The 22512-nt window shown below is 41.6% G+C and overlaps 1 protein-coding gene across 3 annotated transcripts in view; it reads right to left on the reverse strand.

Annotated features, from left to right (window-relative positions):
• The window catches only part of prkcha (protein kinase C, eta, a), a 204034-nt gene that overhangs the window by 2007 nt on the left and 179515 nt on the right, over positions 1-22512 (reverse strand). For all 3 annotated transcript variants that reach the window (XM_048599997.1, XM_048599999.1, XM_048599998.1), the window contains 2 exons: positions 18347-18535; positions 2544-2690 (listed from right to left, as the gene is read on the reverse strand). In XM_048599997.1, the coding sequence (XP_048455954.1) occupies positions 2544-2690; positions 18347-18535 (336 nt within the window). The remainder of the gene's footprint in view (positions 1-2543; positions 2691-18346; positions 18536-22512) is intronic.

Genomic DNA, 22512 nt, shown 5'->3' on the forward strand with positions numbered 1-22512 from the left:
GACCCCGGGGAGTCATGGTGAGATGAAATAAAATAATGTTTTAACTGGCTATTGATGACTTCTCTGTTTTTGCAAAAAAAAATCTCATTGATAACCTACTCAATACATTTCAAGTCATTCATGTGCTTGATTCTTTAAAAATACAGACATTTGATTTGGGAATATGAATACAAAAGTTTTATAACTGTTTAAAGCTGTCAGTCAAAGTGTGAACTTAGAGCCCTGATCCCCCACCACCAAATGATAGCCTGCACAACCCATCATGCAGCGATTAACCTAGAATGTTAACCCTCAGGATTATGTCAGCAGACAGCTTTCAAAATTCCATTTGCTGATTGTTTTCAACTGAAGACTCATTCTCTTTCAAAATTTTAAAAGAGCTTATGGACTTAAATGCCTTGATAACTTCACACTTATTAACCTTTCTTGCACGTTCATGTCTAGTTTTAATAATCACAAAGGGCATCTGACTTGTTTCAAAGGAGCATTGACCTCTCCCATGGAGCTACGTGGAATTCTCCAACAGGGCATTTTGCCTCTCCACAGATTTTCAGGATCTTTAGGCATTATGTTCAAATGCTTAAAGCCCATGAGTTGCAATCTGGGCAACACACTTGTGAAGACTGCTTCTGTATGAAGGCACGTTCACACATGCAACTATCTGTGTGAACTATGAATGTGTTAACTAAAACCCACCCTGATACCAGCCTTTCGCCAAGGGAAAAATGTCAGTGCAGGATTTGGAGAGGAGTGGAATCAGGGCCATCGCACCCTCACACCATACTTGAAGTCCTTCCATCTCTGTGAATATTCAATCCAAACTTGTTGTGTGGCATTGCCCTTAGGGAACTGCTCATATAAGAACATATTAACCTAGACATTTAATCAACATTATTTTGACGGGAGATTAATTCATTTGCTTTAAACTGGCTCACGCCAGTTTTAACAACACAATCAGAAAACCAAAAGGGGAAATCCACAGAATCAATGACATCAAATAAATATGAGTAATGCAGCAGGAAGTCACAGCTTATGATATACAGTAAAATCCACCATAATGCTTTTTTGAAATGTTCAAGATATTATGCCTTGCAAAACTGATGATTTTCTCCATTTACAAAGTACTTAACCTTGTACATTTGTTTTTATTCATTATTCTTGGTAACCTGCACCCAATGACAGGTATTTTAATTACTTTCCAGCTCACATGTGAAATGCCCATTCAACTGTTGTATATTTGCAGACTTATTTATCATGCATTATAGTGAATGAAGATAACAAAAATACCATAGCTTAAGTTAAACTGTAAAGGCTTGGGAATTTATCACAGCACCTTACTGCGCATGTCTCTTCTTTGGTACCTTTACACTATTTCACATCACTCATACATGACGCAGCCCAGAAGTAAAGAAGTAATTCTGGTTTAGAAATGTCTGAGTTAATTGCAGACAATACTTCTACTGATAGTGTAACTTATAAATAAATAATAAATCTACAAATTCCTTGAATTGAGATAAATATAGCCCTATTATGTTTGAATTGATTGTAAAAGACCTGGCTCTAACAGTGGTTGAGACTACTTTGCCTTGATTAAATCCAGCCCACAGCGTGAGACGAGTGCACACCCTTTGTGCTTTTCTGTTTATTCCCTCTTAAGGGAGCAGGGCATTGGCCATGTTGTATTTAACCTACAATGTTACTGTGATAGAAACCCTGACTCCAAATGAAGTAAATGGGACGATTCTGCTGACAGAAGGTGGCAAAAAAAATCACAGAAAGTGTTTATTCCTCCACTGCCAGTCATGGCAGACCTGGGAGCAGCAACAAAAAATGGTGTCTGCTGATGAAACGGATGACAGTTGGCTACACAAACTCAGTATTTCAGAGCTGGTGGCTTGAATAAATTTGATTATTGGCTGTACAAACTTTCCCAGGTCTGCAGCTTTGAAATAATGTGCACCGCAGTATAAACTAGACAGATTCCACAGCTCTGGCTGCCAAGTTAAACAGAACTACATCTTTCTCAGCAAAATGTGACTGTGAAGTGAGTGTCTGAGGCAAAATGAATGGAAGTGGGTAGTCTGCCATTCACTTACAATCATTATTAGTAATTTGTCCCTACACTGTAGCCAACCTTCTAAATACGCCAGTATTTCTGGTTATAACGTCTTTGGACTGTTAAGAAATCCCACAAACGTCCTTGTGAAGAAAACTGCTGGTAACTAAGTTAGGATTGAATCTTTAAATATTTTAAATAAATTCCATAAAGGTGTAGCTTTTGCCTCAACAGAGAAAATATACACAGTAAATGCTTTTAAAGCTTGTTGCCAAAACATAACACAGACACATTTTACGATCACTTGAGTGCAAAGTACACTGTGTCAGAAGCAGGAAGCACTAACGCATGAACCATTAAATAAAAACCCAAGTGTGAGAACAATGTGCTCTTGCCCATGGTTACCCACGACCAATCTTGCAATATTTTAAAGGCAGCTATAAGGAATGCAACACAAATTCTTTCACAGCTTGTTAGGAAGACTTACAATCCTGGGTTTGAAAGGCGGCTTGACTTTTCGCTGTTCAAGTGAATCCCAATCAATTCCTTGAAAGAAGGGGTGACTCAGAATGGCCTGCTCTCCACCTTGTGCTGAGACACAGCCCAGACGTTTGTTTGGGTTTTTGATCATAAACTGGTGGAAAAAAAGATAGAGGAAAGAAAATGACTATTCTTCAATTATACAGCCTGGCAGAATTAGAGCTTGTGAAGTAGCTACACACCTTAATATCCACTATTCCCCTGCCAACATTTTCTCCTCTGCTTTTCTGAAAGCGGCAATTTGTACCAAGAGCACATCATTGACTGTCAGCCACCCTCTAGCATCTAATAGATTCGAAAAAAAAAAATCAGGAAGTCACAGCAATTTGGTAGATACACTACTCCTTGTAGTGGTACTCAAATCTGCAGATCAGAGAAGTCCCAGGTATTAAGTTTGCTCTTTATAGGGAACCACTGCACTATAACTAGCTTCAGAGTCCCTGAGATGAGAGATGGGGGAAGAGGAGAAATCAAACAGTTTGATAGAGAAGACTCAACATTAGGCTTGGATGGAATGCCTCATGAGCAGGATGTCTTGATGACACAGATTGTCCACACAATGAGTAGAGTGAGGTACTATCCACTGAACAGTGATATCTACAGAACTGCACTTTAATATGACACAACGCATGAAGGATGATGTGTTGCTGAGTGTGGTAATGCTACTGACAGTAAATGCACATGCCTGCCAGCAGCAACACTGTATGTTGGCAATCACCATTGTCTCAGCATATGGATGGATGAAGACTTCAAACCTCCAAAACAGCAGGACTCTCCCTAATATTAAAACTGGTCCTTTGCCTGATGCACAAAATTATAATTCACCGTTGAAATTAATTGCAAATTCCATTTATAACTGCCCTTGACCCTGCCTTGTAATGGCAGATTCCAGTTATATGCCAGCCATTACAGGAACATGGTTTAAACGAATGACTCAAAGGAGTGCTGCTTGAGGACACCACCATAGATCATGGTGCATGAATTTATCTGATGTGGTTTTGCAAATAGCCTGTGTATAACTCAAAGCTCCCTTTTCAGTCAATGGGACACTGGTGATTTCTGGAATATCTGGTGAATGTTTCTGGAAACAGTGTGTGATAAGATGGGACCATAATTTGATGTGAAGGACTCCATATGGATGAGGTAGAGGCGCATTTGGTGAGATATGGTGACAGAACCCGCTAGGGCACATGGTGAAAAAAAATACTTGACACAACTCAAACTTAGGTTAAAAAAATGTAAGATTCAGTGCAATGAATCTGATAGTTTTCAAAACATTTTTCATCATGGTTAAAAGAATTCTAATAATTAATTTATTCAATAAACTGTGCCACATTAATGCAACATTTTTCATTAATTTTTCACATTTTAAATTGACAACAGGCTGCAGCCACACTGACAGTTTACACTTGGGGTTTAAATGTGAACGTGGAACATTCTCCCTCACTCATTCTCACCCACCCAAACACCTCGAACACCACTAACACAACAAGACTCTGCAATGCTCTAGCACTCACTCAGGACAACTCACTACCTTTCTGCCACCTGCACCAGCAATAATAGCTGTCCCAACCATTTTCATCCCTTTTGATCGCCTCCCTTCTCTCATTCCAGAAGAAAGAAAGCTCATGGTGTTGTGGAGAAAGCCTGACATTGGGCTCCTCACTCTCTACGAGAAGAGGCTCTTGACCGTGACAGGCCCAAGCAACCAGCTGATTATGTCCAAAGCCCTGGCCCTTGGATTTATTGTGACAGTAGCCCTTGCCAGAAGAAAAAGAGCAGAAATTTTGAGTTTTGAGAAACTCAGCAGGTCTGTGGTTGGAAAGCAGAGTTAACGTTTCAGGTCCAGTGACACTTCTTCAGAACTTTTGACCTTCTGCACACCAATGCTGAATGTATTCTTTTAAATATTTTATCTCTGTGATATGCAACATTCCTCAGACAGCTGCTTTCACTGCATCCTGAGATCCACACTCAGTGCCCTGCATTGCCGTATTGCACGCTCTGGCCCTCTCTCTCCATCAGCACCGCCTCACGCTGGCTCAGAGCTGCCCTGCCACCTGGTTCCACTTCATCATCTGGCTCATTCAACATTCTAATTTTTTTCTTTTCCTTTTAGGCATTAAGGAACGCAAGATGCAACAACTTAGAGAAAGCCACACCCCTCTGGAATTTTCCTCCTGTTCCCTTCCCTCTGACTCGATGCCCTCTCCAAACCCACATCCTATCATGTATTTACTATTCCATCTGAGCTTCCATCCTTTGATGGTGAATATATTCTTTGTAACATGTTTCCATTGACTCTGCTTTCTCTCCACAGATCCTGCCAGACTGGTTGAGATTTTCCAGCAATTTTTGTTTTTGATTTTGATTTCCAGCACCTGCAGTTCTTTGGTTTATTTGTCCCTGACAGAAGACTGTCTCCCTTGACTTGACTTAGGATTACTCCCCTTATACTACATAGCCATTTGGTTGAAGTACATGTAGTGTGTTTGTCATATACGCAACAGGCACATGGTGCAGCTGTGGGATTGACATAGTACAGTGTATGTACAGCAACATGTCCATCACCTTGACTGATCGCTGTTGACAACCAAGGCAAGCTGGCCTTTGTGTCTGCATGAAAAGGTAATGCAAGACAGAAGTGCTGTGAGTCTTTACTGCTCTGGCTGAGGGGGCAAAGTGTGAAAAGGTAGGGCAAGGCAAGGCAGGACCTGTCAGATATGTAGTGAGTACCCAAGTAGGTGCAAAGTGAGTGAGCACTACGAAAACAAGTGCACCCTGATTGAGGCCGCGAGGTGGCTGCTTGTCGATGTGTGTAAAATGTTCTGGCAGCAACATTGCAATGAAAGGTGTTGGTGCACTCCAAAGTGCAGCACTGAAGTGAAGATTGTATTGTATTTAGATCAGTGATGTGCCATGTGGGTTCAGTGGCAATAGTAGCTTGGGGAAGTGATGGCCTAGCGGTATTATTACTGCATTGCTCAACTGAGACCTAGGTAATGCTCTGGAAACCTGGGTTCAAATCCCACCATAGCAGATGGTGGAATTTCAATTTGATTAAAAATCTAGAATAAAGAGTCTAATGGTGACCATACAAATCTCCATCGTAGGGGATGTAGTTGGTCACTGTAAGTGCAGCACACCCTGAGATATTGTTAATGGGTATACAAGACTGGAAGAGGAAGCAGTGAGTTGGAGTCTCACCAGGTTGGAAAAAGGGACATTTTACTCTCAACAGACAGAATCACCTCACAGCCAATCCTGAACGATTTACCCAGCCTACTCACCAATGCTGATGCCATTCAGTGCCTGGGAAGAGTCTGCCCATTGATTAGGTAAATAGATATTAATAAATAAAGAAAGAATTAAAAAAGGTAGCTTTTTCTTGAAGTGATTGGCATCCTTTGTTTATTGCTATATGTGTACATACAGCTGTATTTGTCACATATTACACTTACCTTGCTTTCAGAAGTACTTAGGTTTACGTATTTGTCAAGCCACCAAGCTGCTCTGCTGACAACAGACCTATCCACATGAAATAAGAACCTACTCTAAGCTGTCTGTCCCTGAAATCAAGGTTATTCTAGATGTTTACTTCAAAAATGAGTTCAATATTAACTTGTCCTCCTCCACAGTGACAGTTTTACCATTCTGATGCATGAAGATGGATTAACAACTGTAAAAAGGTCTCATGGAAAATAAACATTGATAACTAGCGACAGTATATCATACCAAAAATTGAAACCAATTATTAATGTTACGGAAATAGATTGTTAGCTTTGATTATTGCCCAATAATCAGATTCAGATTGCAATGATCGGAGTAGACCATTAGAATTTAAGAAAGGAGAAATATGATTTGGAGAGTAGTAAATCTGCAGATCTCTGAAAAATTGCTCTCTGAAGGTCAGCAGCTCTAGATTTGTGATGGCCATGGTTGGACAGATGAATGAACAGTTCAGTTAATAGCATTCCTTTAATACAAAATACATGTTGGGTAGCAGTAAGCTAATACTGCAGCGTGACAGCATCAGTAAAAAGTTACATGTTTTTGATCAATTACTCTGAAGAGCTCGAGGCATGGCCAGGTCAGAGGTTACAGCTCTTGCTCTGCATGACAGTATACTTCTTGGAAGCTTCTTCACCCAGCTTCATGTCTCTGCATCCAGTCTTCACTACAACTTGAAAGCAGCATTTGAAGTGTTACCTTTCACCCCTGCTGCTTGGCAAGAACACAGGCCACATCACCACCAAGTAGATGGCTTATCCTCGGTCACATGCCCTTCCATGGGCAAACAGGATGAACACTCAGATCCAGGCGGAAGGAGAGCCCAAACAATATCTGGAGGCACAGTGGCTGAATAGCCTTCTTCTGTTGTTAACAAATTAGATATTTGGGGCAGCATGGTGGCTCAGTGGTTAGCATTGCTGCCTCACAGTGCCGGGGGCCTGGGTTTGATTCCACCCTCGGGCGATTGTCTGCGTGGAGTTTGCACGTTCTCCCTGTGTCTGCGTGGATTTCCTCTGGGTGCTCCAGTTTCCTCCCACAGTCCAAAGATGTGCAGGCTAGGTAGATTGGCCATGCTAAATTGTCCATAGTGTCCAGGGATGCCTTGATTAGGGGGGATGGGTCTGGTGGGATTCTCTGAGGGTTAGTGTGGACTTGTTGGGCCAAAGGGCCTGTTTCCACACTGTAGGGATTCTATGATTCTAGATATAATCACTGAATGATAATATGGCATTCTTATCAAGGCTGTATGACAGAAGCCAGTTCTCACTGCATATTAGCTATGCATTTAATTCTTGTGATCTTACCAATCTAACTCAGCTTTTCAGCTTGCGTCTCCAGAATTAATAATATGTAGCAACTACAAAATTGTTTCAAAATTGCACACATGGGAAAGATAAGGAGCAGGATACCAAATATAAGTTGGGTTGGTGGCATTGCATAAAAAGAGCAACTGTGCTTCCTGGACAAGCCCCGGGAAATGATACAACATTTCTTATATCTATCCTTGGATACGAGGAACAGCCCTCAGATAATTCATATTTCATCTTCTTTTATGCATCAGTTCAACGATCCTCTACATTTGTCCTCAAATAGCAAATGAATGTGCAAAACCACAATTGCAGAAGCAGTTGGTAAATATCACAGCATGACTAGTGTATATGCCACAGCAGAGCTGCTAGTTCCTACTAATTAGGGTGGTGTTACATGGTAATTTTGTTAAAAAAAAGGGAAATGGCTATCAGGCTGTCTTATTGCATTGAAGATGAATTTCTGTTTGAATGAAAAACCACGATTGGCTGTCTATCACGGTGTACAAAAATACAAACTGCACTCAGCACAGCAAATGGACTGGGTGGGCAGGTACACGTACATCAGAAATGTGGATGGACCTTGAACAATGCAGGGAACATATCATTACAAGACTGTAGAGATTACACTGTGATGTGACAACAAAACTAAAAACAAGAGCTAGTTCTTTATGACAAGATTAATCTCAATGACCAAAGTGAATCTGGATTGCATGAACAAGTGAGAATCTGTTGGAAAGTTCTATTTCACCTATTGCTGTGTAACTCTGGTGATTAAAAACTCAATGAAAAATAATGAATGTAAACAGGGAATGGTATTGTAAAATCCAGTGTAAACTGCACTGAATACTTCCCTTGCGTGCAAAAACATTTGCTGTAAAATGGTAACATTGAAAATCAATCAGTGGGCATAATTAATAACATTTCCAGAAAGGATTCTGGAAGCCGTACTGTTGAGGCTTTTAAAGATGCTTAGTAATTCCTTAGTAACAAAGACAAAGACACTGCCCGGAAAAGAAGGTCCTGGATTGAAGCCATTGTCTCTGCTTAGTTATCTGATCTTAGCTGTGACAACCATTGGGGTATGACAAATAACTCAAAGAGGGGAACCGATCATCAGAAGTTTCAATCCTGTTTGTTATCTAGTGACTGGAGCATGGACATTGGGCGAAAAAAAGGATTGAACTCAGGCTGATATTGTCCAAGGATGCACAGTCCCAATTCACCAGTGAAGAGGGTGTGAGGCAGTGACATGGTGCTGACTTTGTCAGTCAGCTAAATTGGGGACTTTGGTTGTTGACTAATTTTTTTTTCCACATTCATGATAATCCAAGGAAAAGTGGGGCGAGAGAAAGAGGAGTTAAAGTAAACATTCGTCCCGGGGGAGGTCAGTTTGGGGAACTCATAATGAAAAATAAAGAGATGACAGGTAAACTGAACAGATATTTTGCATCGATCTTCACCGTAGAAGATTGAAATAAAATCCAGAAATAGAAATGATTCAGGGAAAGGAAAGGAGGGAGGAACTAAAGAAAAATACAATGGCTACAGAACTGTTATTTTGCAAATTGTTGGGGCTGTGTGCTGAGAAGACTCTGAAGCCTGATGGAAGGATGAAAAAAAGAGGCTAGTGAGATTGTTAATGCGTTCATTCTAATTTTCCAAAATTCCCTAGTTTCAAAGAAGCTTCTATTAAATTGGAAGATCGAAAATGTAACTCCTTCATTTAAAAAGCGAGAGAGGCACAAACCATTTTTTGGCATTCTTTGAGGAAGTAACTTGTACTGTGGATAAAGGGGATTTAGATTTCTGGGAGGCATTCGGTAAAGTACCATGTTAAGGGTTATTGCAGAAAATAGGAGCTCATTTTTCATGGGTATCATATTGGCTTAGATTGAAGATTGGCTGGCTCACAGGAAAAAGAGAGTAGGCATAAATGAATCTGCCTGTTTGACAAGATGTAACGAGTGGTGCGCCACAGGGATCAGTGCTGAGGCTTCAAATTCTACAGTTTATATAAATAGCTTGGATGAAGGGGCTAAGATACAGTTATTACTGACACAAAGGTAGGTTTGAAAGTTGTGAACAGGATAACAGAGGCTATCAAGTGATATTGATAGATTAAATGAGTGAGCAAAGAACTGGCAAATTATCTAAATGGTGAGAGATTATAGAGGGATCTGGGGGCCTCTAGTGTATTATTCACCATAGACCTGCAAGCAGGTCTAGCAAGTATTTAAGAAACTAATAGAATTGTTATCATTTATAGTGATGAGAATTGAATACAACAGTTGGGCAATTATGTGTCAGATATACAAGGTACCAGTGAGACCACATCTAGAGTATTATTTCTAGTATTAGTCTCCTTATTTAGGGAATGATGTAAATACATTGGAAGCCATTCAGAGGACATTTCCTGACCTAGTACCTGGGTTGTTACATGAAGAAAGGTGGGAGAGGCTGGACTTGTATCCACTGAAGTTTGGAGAAGAAAGACATTATATAATTGAGAAGTATAAGATCCTTAGGAACTTGGTAGGTTGGATGTGGAAAGGATGTTTTCTCTTGGGGAAGAATCTAGAACTAAGGGTCACCATCTAAAATCAAGGGGTCACTCAATTAAGACAGAGATGAGAATTAAGATTTTCTCAACAAGTTGTGAGACTTTGGAACTTTCTTCCTCAAAAGGCTGTGCCCTTGAATATTTTTGACACCAAGGTAGCTTCTTGGTAAGAAAAGGGATGAGAAGCTAGCAGGAGTAGGTAGGAATGTGGGAGGGGGTGATGGTAGTGAGGGGCTGAGGCTACAAGCAGATCAGCCATGAGCTTATTAAAAGGTGGAGCAGGCTTGGAGGATAAAATGGCCTCTTGGTCCTAGCTTCAATGTTCATATGTTGAATTCATCCTCACTAATCTACACGTTGCAGATGAATCAGTATTAGCAGGAGTGACCACCACACAATACTGGTGGAGAAAAGATCCTGTTCTTGTATTGTGGATTCTCTCTATCATGTAGCACCGTTCTGAATGCAATAGATTTCAAACATAATGAGAAACTCAAGACTGTGCATCCATGAGACACTGTGGGCTATCAACAGCAAATAACTGTATTCAACCCATGGCCCAGCAAATCCTCTACTCTACCATTACCATCAAGCCAGGCGATCAATCTTGTTTCAATGGAGAGTGCAGGAGGGCACGCCAGGAGCAGCACCAGCTATACTTAAAAACTGAGGTGTCAAGCTGGTGAAGTTACCAAACAGGACTACTTGCATGTCAAACAGTGGAAGCAGTATGCAGCAGACAGAACTAAACAATTCCATAGCAGTGGATCAGATCTAAGCTCTGCTATTCTGTGATATTAAGTCATCAATGGTGATGGACAATTTAACAACTAGAGAAGGAGATTCCAAAAATATCACTGTTCTCAATGATGGGGAAGTCAAGTACATCAGTGCAAAAGATAAGTCTGAAGCATTTGCAATAGTCCTCAGTTAGACGTGCTGAATGGGTGATCCATCTCGGCCTCATCGAGAGATCCCTAGTATCACAATTACCAGCTTCCAATCAATCCAATTCACTCCAACTGATAAGCTGAAAGTACTGGATACTGCAAAGGCTATGTACTTTGACAACAATATTACTGATGACTTGTGCTCCAGAACTTCTGCCCCCCGAGTGAAGCTCTTTCAGTACAGCTATAACATTGGCATTTACCTGAATTGCTCAAATGTGTCATCTACATAAAAGCAGGTCAAACCTAACCTGTCTAATTACTGCTCCATCAGTCTATTCTGGATCACCTACAAAGTGATCACAGAAGCAGAGAATTGTTATAGTGCAGAAGGAGGCTATTTGGCCCATTGTACACACACTATCTATTTATCTAGTGTCAATCTCCTGTCTTTTCCCCACATTCCTGTGTACCATTATCCAAAAATATCCAAAACAAAAGATCCAATAACCTCTTGAATGCCTCAATTGAACCTGACTCCACCATTTTTTCAGGTATTGCATTCCGTACCCTAAAATCTCACTGTTTGAAAACGTTTAATCACTGGGACCTGATCAAGTATACTCTAGAACGATGTGGGAATTGAGGAAGAGATTGCCTAGTCCCTTGCTGAGATATTTGCATCATCGATAGTCAGAAGTGAGGTGCTGGAAGACTGGAGGTCGGGTAAATTTGTGCCACTATTTAAGAAAGTTGGCAAGGAAAAGCAAGGGAACTATGGACTGGTGAGTCTGACATCTGTGGTGAACAAGTTGTTGGAAGGAATCCTGAGAGACAGAATTTACATGTATCTGAAAAGGCAGGGATTGATCAGAGATAGTCTGCATGGCTTTGTTCTTGGGAAATCATGTCTCACTAACTTGATTGAGTTTTTTGAAGAATGAAGAGGATTGATGAGGGCAGAGCAGTGGATGTGATACATATGGACTTCAGTAAGGTGTTCGACAAGGTTCCTCACAGTAGACTGATTAGCAAGGTTAGATCACTTAGAATATGGGGAGAACTAGCCATTTGGATACAGAACTGGCTCAAAGGTAGAAGACAGAGGGTGGTGGTGGAGGGTTGCTTTTCAGACTGGAGGCCTGTGACCAGTGGTGTGCCACAAGGATCAGCACTGGTTCCACTGCTTTTTGTCATTTATATAAATGACTCGGATGTGAATAAAGGAGGTATGGTTAGTAAGCTTGCAGATGACACCAAAATTGGAGATGTAATGGACAGCAAAGAAGGTTACTTCAGAGTAAATCGGGATCTTGATCAGATGGGCCAATGGGCCAAGGTGTGGCAGATGGAGATTAATTTAGATAAATGTGAGGTGCTGCATTTTGGAAAGGCAAATCAGGGCAGGATTTGCATATTTCATGGTAATGTCCTGGGGAATGTTGCTGAACAAACAGACCCTGCAGTGCAGGTTTATAGTTCCTTGAAAGTGGAGTTGCAGGTAAATAGAATAGTTAAGAAGGCATTTGATATGTTTGACTTTATTGGTCATTACATTGAGTATAGGAGTTGGGAGGTCATGTTGCGGTTGTACAGGACATTGGTTTGGCCACTTTTGGAGCATCGCGTGCAATTCTGCAAATTGTCCAAAACTAGAGGGCTTAGGTTCAAAGTGAGAGGGGAAAGATTTAAAAGGGACGTGAAGGGCAACTTTTTCACACGGAGGGTGGTATGTGTATTGAATGAGCTCCCAGATGCAGTGGTGGATGGTGGTACAGTTACAGCATTTAAAAGGCATCTGAATGGGTATATGAATAGGAAGGGTTTGGAGGGATTTGGGCCAAATGCTGGCAAATGGGACTAGATTAATTTAGGATATCTGGTCGGCATGGACGAGTTGGACCGTAGGATCTGTTTCCATGCTGTATATCTCTATGACTCTATGACCCACATCAGCCTTTACACATCACTTTAAACCTATGTCCTCTTATTGTTTCTTTTACAAGTAGTAACTGCTTCACACTATCTACTCTGTCAGCCTGCTCATGATATTTATATCAAGCAGATCTCTTCTCAGCCGCCTTCTCTCCAGGGAGAACAGTTTCAACTTCTTCAATCTATCCTCACAGCTGAAATTTCTCAGACTTGAAACCATTCTAGGAAGTCGCTTCTACACTCTCTTCAATGTATTCACATCTTTCTTCTAATACAGCACGCACAACTGTACTTCCAGTTGAGGTCTAATAAGTATCTTGTAGAAAGTTCAACATCACCTCCTTGTTCTTGCACTCTATGCCCCTATTAATAAAGTGGATAACACTGTCTGCTTTACTTACTGTTCTATCCACCTGACCTGTCACAATGATCTGTTCACATATTCTCCCATGTCCTTCTGCTCCTGCACCCCCTTTAAAATGTTACTCTCTATTTTACATTGCTTTTCACTGTTCTTCTGACAAAAGTGCATCACCTTACACACTTTTCTGTAATGAATGCCATCTGCCTGCTATCTGCCTTCACCACTAACCTGTCAATGTCCTTTCAGAGTTCCATGTTATCCTGTTCGCTGTTTACAATTCTTCCAATTTTAGCATCATCTGCAAACTTGGAAATTGTCCTCTGCACATCAAAACCTAGATCAATAATATATATCAGGATAATGGAAGGTGTCATCAACAGAGCAATCAAGACAGAACACAAGCAAATCCCCTTGACATTCAATAACATAATGGCTGATGGAACCCTCACAATCAACATCCAGGGGGTTACTGAAATAACTCCATAGAGGCAGTATCTGTCACCAAGACGCCCTTTATTTACACATGAACAGTCCTTGACGATAGTATTGCCTCATACAGAATCAGGCACCAGACAGTAAGTACCTCAGGTTACCTCAGCTCCAATCAGGGAATTCATTCTGTGAGGCTGACCTCATTACAATCACTACGGTTGCCATTGACCAGGAACTGAACTGGACCTGCCACACAATTGGGGCTACAGAAGCACATCATAGAGGCTAGGAATTCTGCAGCGGGTAATCCACACCCATCTCCCCAAAGCACATCCATTATCTACAAGCCACAAGCAAAGGATGTGATGAAATGCTCCCCACTTGCCTGGATGACTGCAGCTCCAACAAAATTCATGAAGTTTGACAACATCCAAGTCAAACAGTTTGCTTGATTGGCACCTCATCCAGCACCTTCAATATTCAATGCTGTCAGCATATCTACTGAATAGCATCATGTGTACCATCTGCAAGGTGCACTGCTGTAACTCAGCCAGTCTCCTCCAACAGCAACTTTGAAACTCGTGACCACTACAATCTGGAAGGACAAGGACAGCAGATACATGGGAACACCACCACTGCAAGTTCTGCTCCAAGCTACTCACCATCCTAACTTGGAAACATATTGGCATGTGTTCACTGTCAATGGGTCAATATCATGGAACCCGCTTTTTAACTACACTGTAGCTGTACTTACACTCCAAGAACTACAGCAGTACAAGAAGGCAGCACACCACCAACTACTAAGGGCAGCTATGGATGAGTAATTAATTCTAGCTTGACCAGCAAAACTCACATTCAATACATGATTAAAAACTACTGCTAGGTCAGGACTATGTCCAGTAGGAAGGAACCTAACCATCCTTCCTTGATATACATCATTACTACTGCTGAATTCCTTGTGGTTAACATCTCAAGAATTACCACTGATCAGAAACTTAACTAACCAGTGATAAAAACGTTATGGTTGCAGGCTGCCAATTCCGCAGGTATAACACCTTTCAACTCCCTGAAACCTGTCCAAGCTACAGATCAGGAGTGTGATGGAATACTCTCTGATTGGCTCTAACAATGCTCAAGAAGTTCCATACCATCCAGGGGAAAGCATACCACCCACCCGCATAAACATTCATTCTACCCTTCACTGGGACTCGTTAGCAACAGTGTGCGCCACTAAAAAGGGCAGCACAGCAATGTTTCAAACCTCCTTTGGAAGCACCTTGCAAAACAGTGACCTCTACCACCGAGAAAGACAAGGGCAGCAGATACATGGGAACACCACCACTTGCAAGCTCTCCTCAAAGCTAAATTGTCATTCCTTCATTACCTTGGGATCAAAACCCTGGAACTCCCTTCCTAACAGCACTGCGGATGTTCCTACACTACTTGGACTTCAGTTGTTGAAGAAGACAGCTCAAGCACAATGGGGTCAGCAACGAATGCAGGCCTTGCCAGCAACGCTTAAGTCAGAAGAATGAATAAAAAATATACTGGATATCCAAACAGGCTTATGGTCCTGACAAGCGAGGGCAAGTTTCTCAAATGTTAGTGCATTTTTGTAGATAAAATGGAAGTCTTAATAGAGCATGTTGCAACATAGTTACTCAGAACCAAACCTACTCAACCTCAGGGCATCAACAGATGATTCATGGAAAAGATTGGATTTTATACACTATGTAGATACATTATCTTCCTGACCTATCTAAAGGAAATGTGCTATGCAGTGATGTTTGCAATGTACACGATTTGACCATGCGATAACGGTTTATCTATGGTATCATTGGCAAAATAGCAGGGCAACACTTCTGTGCAGCTTCAGTAGCTGGACCTTTTGAACTTCCTTTTTGTCTCATTACAGTTGCTACAAACCAAAAATATGCTTTGTTAAACCTCAATGTGCTAAGAATAATAGTAAATCAAATTTGGAAATAATATAAAGAAATTAATGTAAAAATAAATACAAGAGGCTGATGTGAAAAGCCTGAAATTTATGTTCTGGGGAGATAAGAGGCATCAACAATTGATAAGCAGTTATATTCTGTCACAGCTGAAGGTCTCCACTAATAGTCTATGAAAACTAGAGGCAAAAGATTCTGGTATATGTACAAGTTAGGTTTTCCATTTTTCTCAAATGATACCAAAGCATTTAAATATTAAAGATAGCAATGAAGGGACAAAATAAACACAGAATTCAAGTTTAAATGGCACTCCCTGTTACACCAGCGTCCCTAGCTTGAGACTAAAACAAAAAATGACTGACCGCTTATTTCTGTATCATATTTTGTTGTGGTACTTTGTCCCTTTCACTTATTCAGGTTATTGTCCAGGTTCTTTACCCTCCCTGCTGACCATCCTAGTCTCAATGCTGTTCTAAGACTATCTACTGATGTGCACAACAGATGTGAGGATAACTTGTTCTCTGTTCAATTTTCCCGAGGAATTTGACCAAGAATACAATGTGCAAAACACTAAGGCTACACTGGGCTAAAGTGCTGTACTACTGGGGTACTTTCCTGAACAGTCATTTAAATGATTATAGTGCTGTCTTCTACAAGGCATGAGGTAAGGAATCTTTCACCTTTATTAAGGCCAGTGTCAGAATGGAAACAATTACAATAGAATCACTACCTTTGATTTAGTTGGTAGATTTACCTATTGATAAGGAAAACAATGTAAAATAACGTCCAGTACAGCACTACGACAAATACACTACAAAATGTCAGATCCACTTCCGAGCCTGCGCGGAATCACAAGAAAAAGATAGCCCTGCATTTATGTCATACCTCAGGATGTCTTAAAGCACTTTGTAACCAAGGAAATACTTTGAAGTCTAGTCATTTTTATAATGGAAGAAATGCAGCAGCCAACTTATGCACAGTTAGCAGGAAGCAACATCACTGACAGTGCAGCAGTCCCTCAGCACTGGACCGAGAGTCACGGCTGAATTAAGTCAGGCCATCAACTGAGGGTGCTCGAACTGGGGTCAGCCTTTTGAAACCAGCAAGGACTACCTTGCTCAACAGTTTAGACCAATGATCGATTGGAACTTCTGTCCAAAACAGCTCTCAATAAGGTCACAAATGATATTGTTTATGAGTGTGAAAAAGGTAACAATTCCCTCATCATCCTGTTTGAACTGTCAACAGCTTTTGTCATGGTTGACCACAGCATTCTGCTCAAACATTTCCCCATTCTCATCCAGTTGGCTGGAACTGCTCTTGACAGGTTCCATACCTATCTTTTGAATCTTAGCCACAGTTTAATTTACAAAGGCTTCTCTTCCTCTTTCTGCACCATGGTATCCATTGATGGTCAATACTTGTCCCATCCTATTCCTCATCTACACTGTGCTCCTCAGTGATATCATTCACAAACCGTGTTAGTTTTCACCTACATGCTGATGATGGCCAGCTCTACCTCACCATCAACTATCGTGACTCTTCTACTGTTGCTAAGTCATCATACTGTAATCTCACATCCAATCTTGGATAAGAATATCTTTTCTCCAAGGGAAGACTGAAGCCATTGGTTTGGGCCCTGCGCCATGCTCTGTTCCTGAGCTACTGACTCCATCCTTCTGTCTAGCTACTGTCTGTGGCTAAATCAGATCGGCTGGCAACATTGAAGTTACGTTCAATCCCAAAATGAGATTCCAAATACATTCTTGCATCATTACTAAGAGCATCGGTTTCTAATATTGCCTGACTTCACCCTTGTCTCAGCTTATCTGCTGCTGAAAGCTTCACTCATACCTTTGTTACCATGAGATCTACACTCTCAACTGGAGCTCGATCAAAACTCTGTTTACCCATGTCCCGTTTTGAACCTGGCTCACTCAGTACTCACTCACAAATTGACTCCTAGATAAGCAACATTTTAATTTTAACATATTCATCCTTGTTTTTCAATGTCATCATTAGTTTTCCCATCGCTATCTAGCTAATTTGCTCCAAAACAATGACCCTCTGAGATCTCTGTCCAGCTCTAATTCTAATCTTATGAGCATTCTGATATTCAAGGAAGAGATAGATACAATATTTGTTTTAAAGCCAACAAGGGGTATGGACAGAAAGCAGAAAAATGGCATTGAGACAGAAGATCATATTGAATGGTGGAGCAGACTCAAAGGGCCGAATGGCCTACTTCTGTCCCTCGTTTCCATGTTTCTATTCTCATTTTTAATGTCACCAAAGACTATGCCAAGGTCTGGAATTCTCTACCTACATCCTTTACCTCACTCTTCCCCTTCAAAATAACTCTTTATAGTTGAGCTCTTTGACCAAGCTTTTGACTTGATGTCTCCTAATGGGGACTAGTGCCATACTTTGTTTTATAACGCTGCTATGAAGTGTCTTGAGTTATTTTCTGATGTTAAAGCTGCTATAAAAATACATTTATGGATATCAGGCGAGAGCAGAAACATACAGACTGCTGACATCCACTGTCAGTTAATAGCTTCAGGACAGAAGGGAATCAAGTATAGCAAACAGTTCCTCAGAGCCATAACAATCAGTAGTATGTAGAAATGGCATTTGCTAAATGAACCTCAGGGAGACGGTTAATACTGCATGCACAATTTTAGGGCTATTTCAAGATCAGAAATATTAATTCCATTCCTGTCGAGACAACTTTGCTCCTGAGGGTTGACTGAGCGTCGAGCAAAGGGTTAGGGAATGGATCTTCACTTACTGCTTTCAGGATGGCCATTGCACGTTCACTCAGCCAGACTGGGTAAAGGACCTCATCGTTCAGGATGGACTCAAACAGATCGTCTTCATTCTCAGCTTCAAACGGTGGCTGTCCACATAGCATCTCATACAACAGCACCCCGAGTGCCCACCAGTCCACTGAGCAGCCATACTGCATTTCCTGCAAAATCTGCCCAGAAACAAAAGTCCTGTCAATCCAACAAGTTATCCATTGGAAATTTCAGTATGGTATAAATGTTTGGTTCATGGCTAAAGGGGTAGGAGACCGTTAAAGAAAAGCACAGAGAAATCCATTGGTGAGTACCCAGAAAGACTACTCCTCTGTCATTTGCTCCCACTGTGCCACTTCCATCTGCCTGATCTTGCTCAGCTGTACTATGCAATACCTAAATGTGTTTAACAAACCTTTGACTGTGTCCCATGTGCTACCTAGGAAAGAGTTTGTTAGTTCAACTAGGCATGAAACACACAACAGCTCCAAAATTATGTTTCTATAGACAGATGCTAGGTGCTGAGTTATAATATTAATTATTTGACTGAATAAGGACTCATTAAGGCATACCATGCCTTTAAGCATGCTTTTGAAGGAACTATTTTAGGCTGAATGATAGAGTGATGACAGCTCGTACTTATGTCTAGGGTGCCAGGCAGTTTGATACAGTCTGCCTGGAACAGCTAAAGGAAAATGTAAATATCTAAATAGATAAGTAAACCAAATGACAAATAAAAATTCAGGTAGAAGCAGTTGCTTTCATTAACAGAACGTCTCCACGCCCGTGGATAATTACAGTACTTAAAGTACAAGGCCATGGATGAAAGTCAGGGGAGGTGGAGTATTTTACAGCTTTTGCAAAGAACTGGCACAGACACAATTGACTAAATGGCCTCATGATTGCAAGTGGTGTCTGATTTTTGCAATATACAAGTGGAAGGAATTGTAAAGTTCTGACATGACTTCACCAACTTGAATTAGGTTACTTGTTGAATCATTATTGAGCTGCTCTGAATGTTCAGGGAGGTAGAGAGGGAGGTGGTTGGATATGATAATGCAACAACAATAACTTGCCTTTTTTTAGCACCTTGCACATAGTAATATATTGCAGGAGCCTAAGATTCACAAGACCATTATGGAACCAAACTGGACGCCAAGCCACATAAGGAAAGGTGAATCAGAGAGGTTTTAGGGGGCTCAATTTGATTGGATTGTGGGTAATGGTGGAGGGATGGAGGGATGGTATACTGCCCTCCCACCTCAGAAGAATAGTCATCTCGAATCAACCCATGTTGAACAAGGCCCGCCGCAGCCCTGAGGTACTCCAGGCAGCCTATAAAAGCTGAGTCGATACACTGCGGAGCTGGAGAAACACGGCAGAACAGGCAGCATCAGAGGAGTAGGAGGGTCAACGTTTTGAGCCTAGACCCTTCATCAGGAGGGAGTCCTGATGTTCATTAGTCCTGATGAAGGGTCTAGGCCCAAAATGTCAACTCTCCTGCTCCTCTGATGCTGCCTGACCTACTGTGTTCCTCCAGCTCCACACTGTATTGGCTCTGACTCCAGCATCTGCAGTTCTTGCTATCTATAAAAGCTGAAGGCGGATGGGCATCCCTTGTTACTGGAGTGAGCCGCACCCTCAGGAACTACTGGGTAAGCTGATGGTTAGCAGCTTTAACGTTCCATGCAGCACCAGCACTGAGGAGTGAAGCAGTCCCCTTAGGAGACAACTGCGTGGTTCCTGAAGTCAGCCAGGTTGGCCTTTGAGACAGGGAAAGGTCAGGAAGTAGGTTAGGATGGAACAGTGAGAAGGAACAATGTTGGGATGGGATTGTTGCTGAGGTGCTCCAATGTGTCGAGGGTACCCTACCCCCCCATTCAAAAGTTGTTGGCCCCCATTCACCAAGACAGGGTTAAAACCAGCCTTCCCAATCTCATCTGCCTTCTACTGGCCACTGTACGGCGACAGTAGAGGACAACTGAGGGGCTTCAATGGACAATAAATGGCCATAAGGGCTTCAACAGGCCTGAGGGTGTGTGGCCTGTCACCCTTTTACTCCAACTATTAAGTTCCATAGCAAGGCAACTTTGCTGCCCCTCCCTCCCCAGTATTATGGGGACTGGATTGGTGGTGGGCAGAAAGGTGGTCAATCAACATATTTTTGGATACTCTCCCACCTCTAACCAAGAAGGCCATAAAATCCATCCATCGCCAGGAGTATCTTAAATAAGGAGAGAGGTATCAAGGCAAAGGAATTAAAGGAGGGAGCTCCAAAGCTAGGGGACTCAGCAACTCAAAGCATGGTCACCAAGGGTGGATGTATTTAAATCAGGATGTGCATGAGGCCAGTACAAAAGAAAAGGCTAAGAGGATTGAAGGGAGGAGGAGATTTAAAACAAGATGAATTTTAAAACCAAGCCCAGCTTGGATGTAAGTAAGAACATAGAGGATGATGGGTGAATGAGATTGAATGTGGATCAATACACAGGCATAAGAGTTTCGATGACCTTACATTTATGAAGGATTGAGGATGGAACGCTGGTCAGGAGTGTTTTAGAATAATAGTATAGAGGTAACAAAGTTGAGCCCTTTGGCAGCAGTAGAGCTTAGACATGGGCAGTGTCAGGCAACGTTATGAGAAGAAATAGCCATTGTGCAAATATGTGGCCAGAAGCCTCATGTCAGGGTCAAATACGACAACGAGATTCCAAACAGTTTGGGTCAGCCTCAGACACACAGCATCATAGTGGACACCGATTGGAATGGAATCAGTGGTTAAAGAGTTTGTGGTGAGGCCCAGCATCATAGAGGCCTTTATGATGACTGTAAGCTTTGCACTGGCCAAGTTGAGTCAGGCCACATATTCAAATGCTAAACCACAATAACTTAGAAACAGACAAATACAATAAAAGAAGTCTATAAATTTGATGGACCAGAGTTGCAATTCGGTCTGGATTTGATGATGTTCTCTTCTCCTAAATATCTATAAAGGCTCTACATGAAAAAAATTGAACCATATTAACCTAAGTCTGAAAGGACAAGTTCCAAAGAACAATACTGCTCACATAATTCAGCAGAAACTGGCAATAAAATAGTGGTCTTTATCAGAAAGCAAAGTCCTTATGATGCCATGTGGGCTGTTTTCTTTAAGCTAAAATGTTTTTAAACCTGTTGCAGTTGGGGAGTGTTTGACGGTGACTGTGTAAGAGATATTTTAAAGCATTCCATTGTGTAATATTTGAATTCTGACCTCTTACACGAGTACAACTTCCACCAAAGCAAAAACTCTGAGCACAGCATTACAGTGAGGAACTTGATTGTTTGCATATCTTAACTGATGCGAAGTGAGACTGTGAGAATTTAAAATGAATCCAATATCAGTTAATCAGATAAGGGAAGTTATCAATGACCCTATTTTCATTATGTAGAGCAGATAGTTTGCAGTGGAATGTTGCATGAAACTAATATGGCTGTAATAATGCATTATTGCCACTTAAAGTGGTTTGGAACCTTGGGGCTGAATTTTACCATATTTTGGAAAAGAGTCATTTTTGTCACGTTTTGTGAAGAGTTTCTCTCCATTAGTGGGTGTTCGCACGGAAGCATCCCAAACTCACCTCATTTACTACATACCATGCCCCTGACACCCCTCTTGTCCAATGCTAGCCCGATTCTCCCACTCACTATAGCCAGAGGTACTCACCACAGCCAGGAATCCCAGGATATACTGTCATCCCTGGTGCCAGCGCCAAATTTAAAAAGCCATTGTGCACCGAGTCAAGCATCGGCAGTTGGAGACGCCCTCCATGTTTACAGAAATTTCACTCAGTTTATGACTGAGAAAGGGTAAGTGTCACCTCACCATGTGGATGGAGGGGGTTGGAGGTCTTGATGGATGGGGTCATGCAGAGGAGAGCTGTTCTCTTCCCAGAGGAGACCATACTACCAAACACTGCCAGCCTGGTGTGAGGTTGCCACCAAGGTCAGTGCGGTCTCCATGCACTGGACTAAGGCCCAGCAGTGCAGGAAGTAGATGGCACACTGCCAAGTTAAGTGCCACCTTCTTCTCTCTGCTACCTCAGACTTCCTGTATCTCTGCTACTGCACTCACCTCCTGCTACATCTTCTCTCACTCTCTCTTGCCACTCCAAGT

The sequence above is a fragment of the Rhincodon typus genome, chromosome 8 (assembly GCF_021869965.1).
Source record: "Rhincodon typus isolate 14 chromosome 8, sRhiTyp1.1, whole genome shotgun sequence".
NCBI lineage: Eukaryota > Metazoa > Chordata > Chondrichthyes > Orectolobiformes > Rhincodontidae > Rhincodon > Rhincodon typus.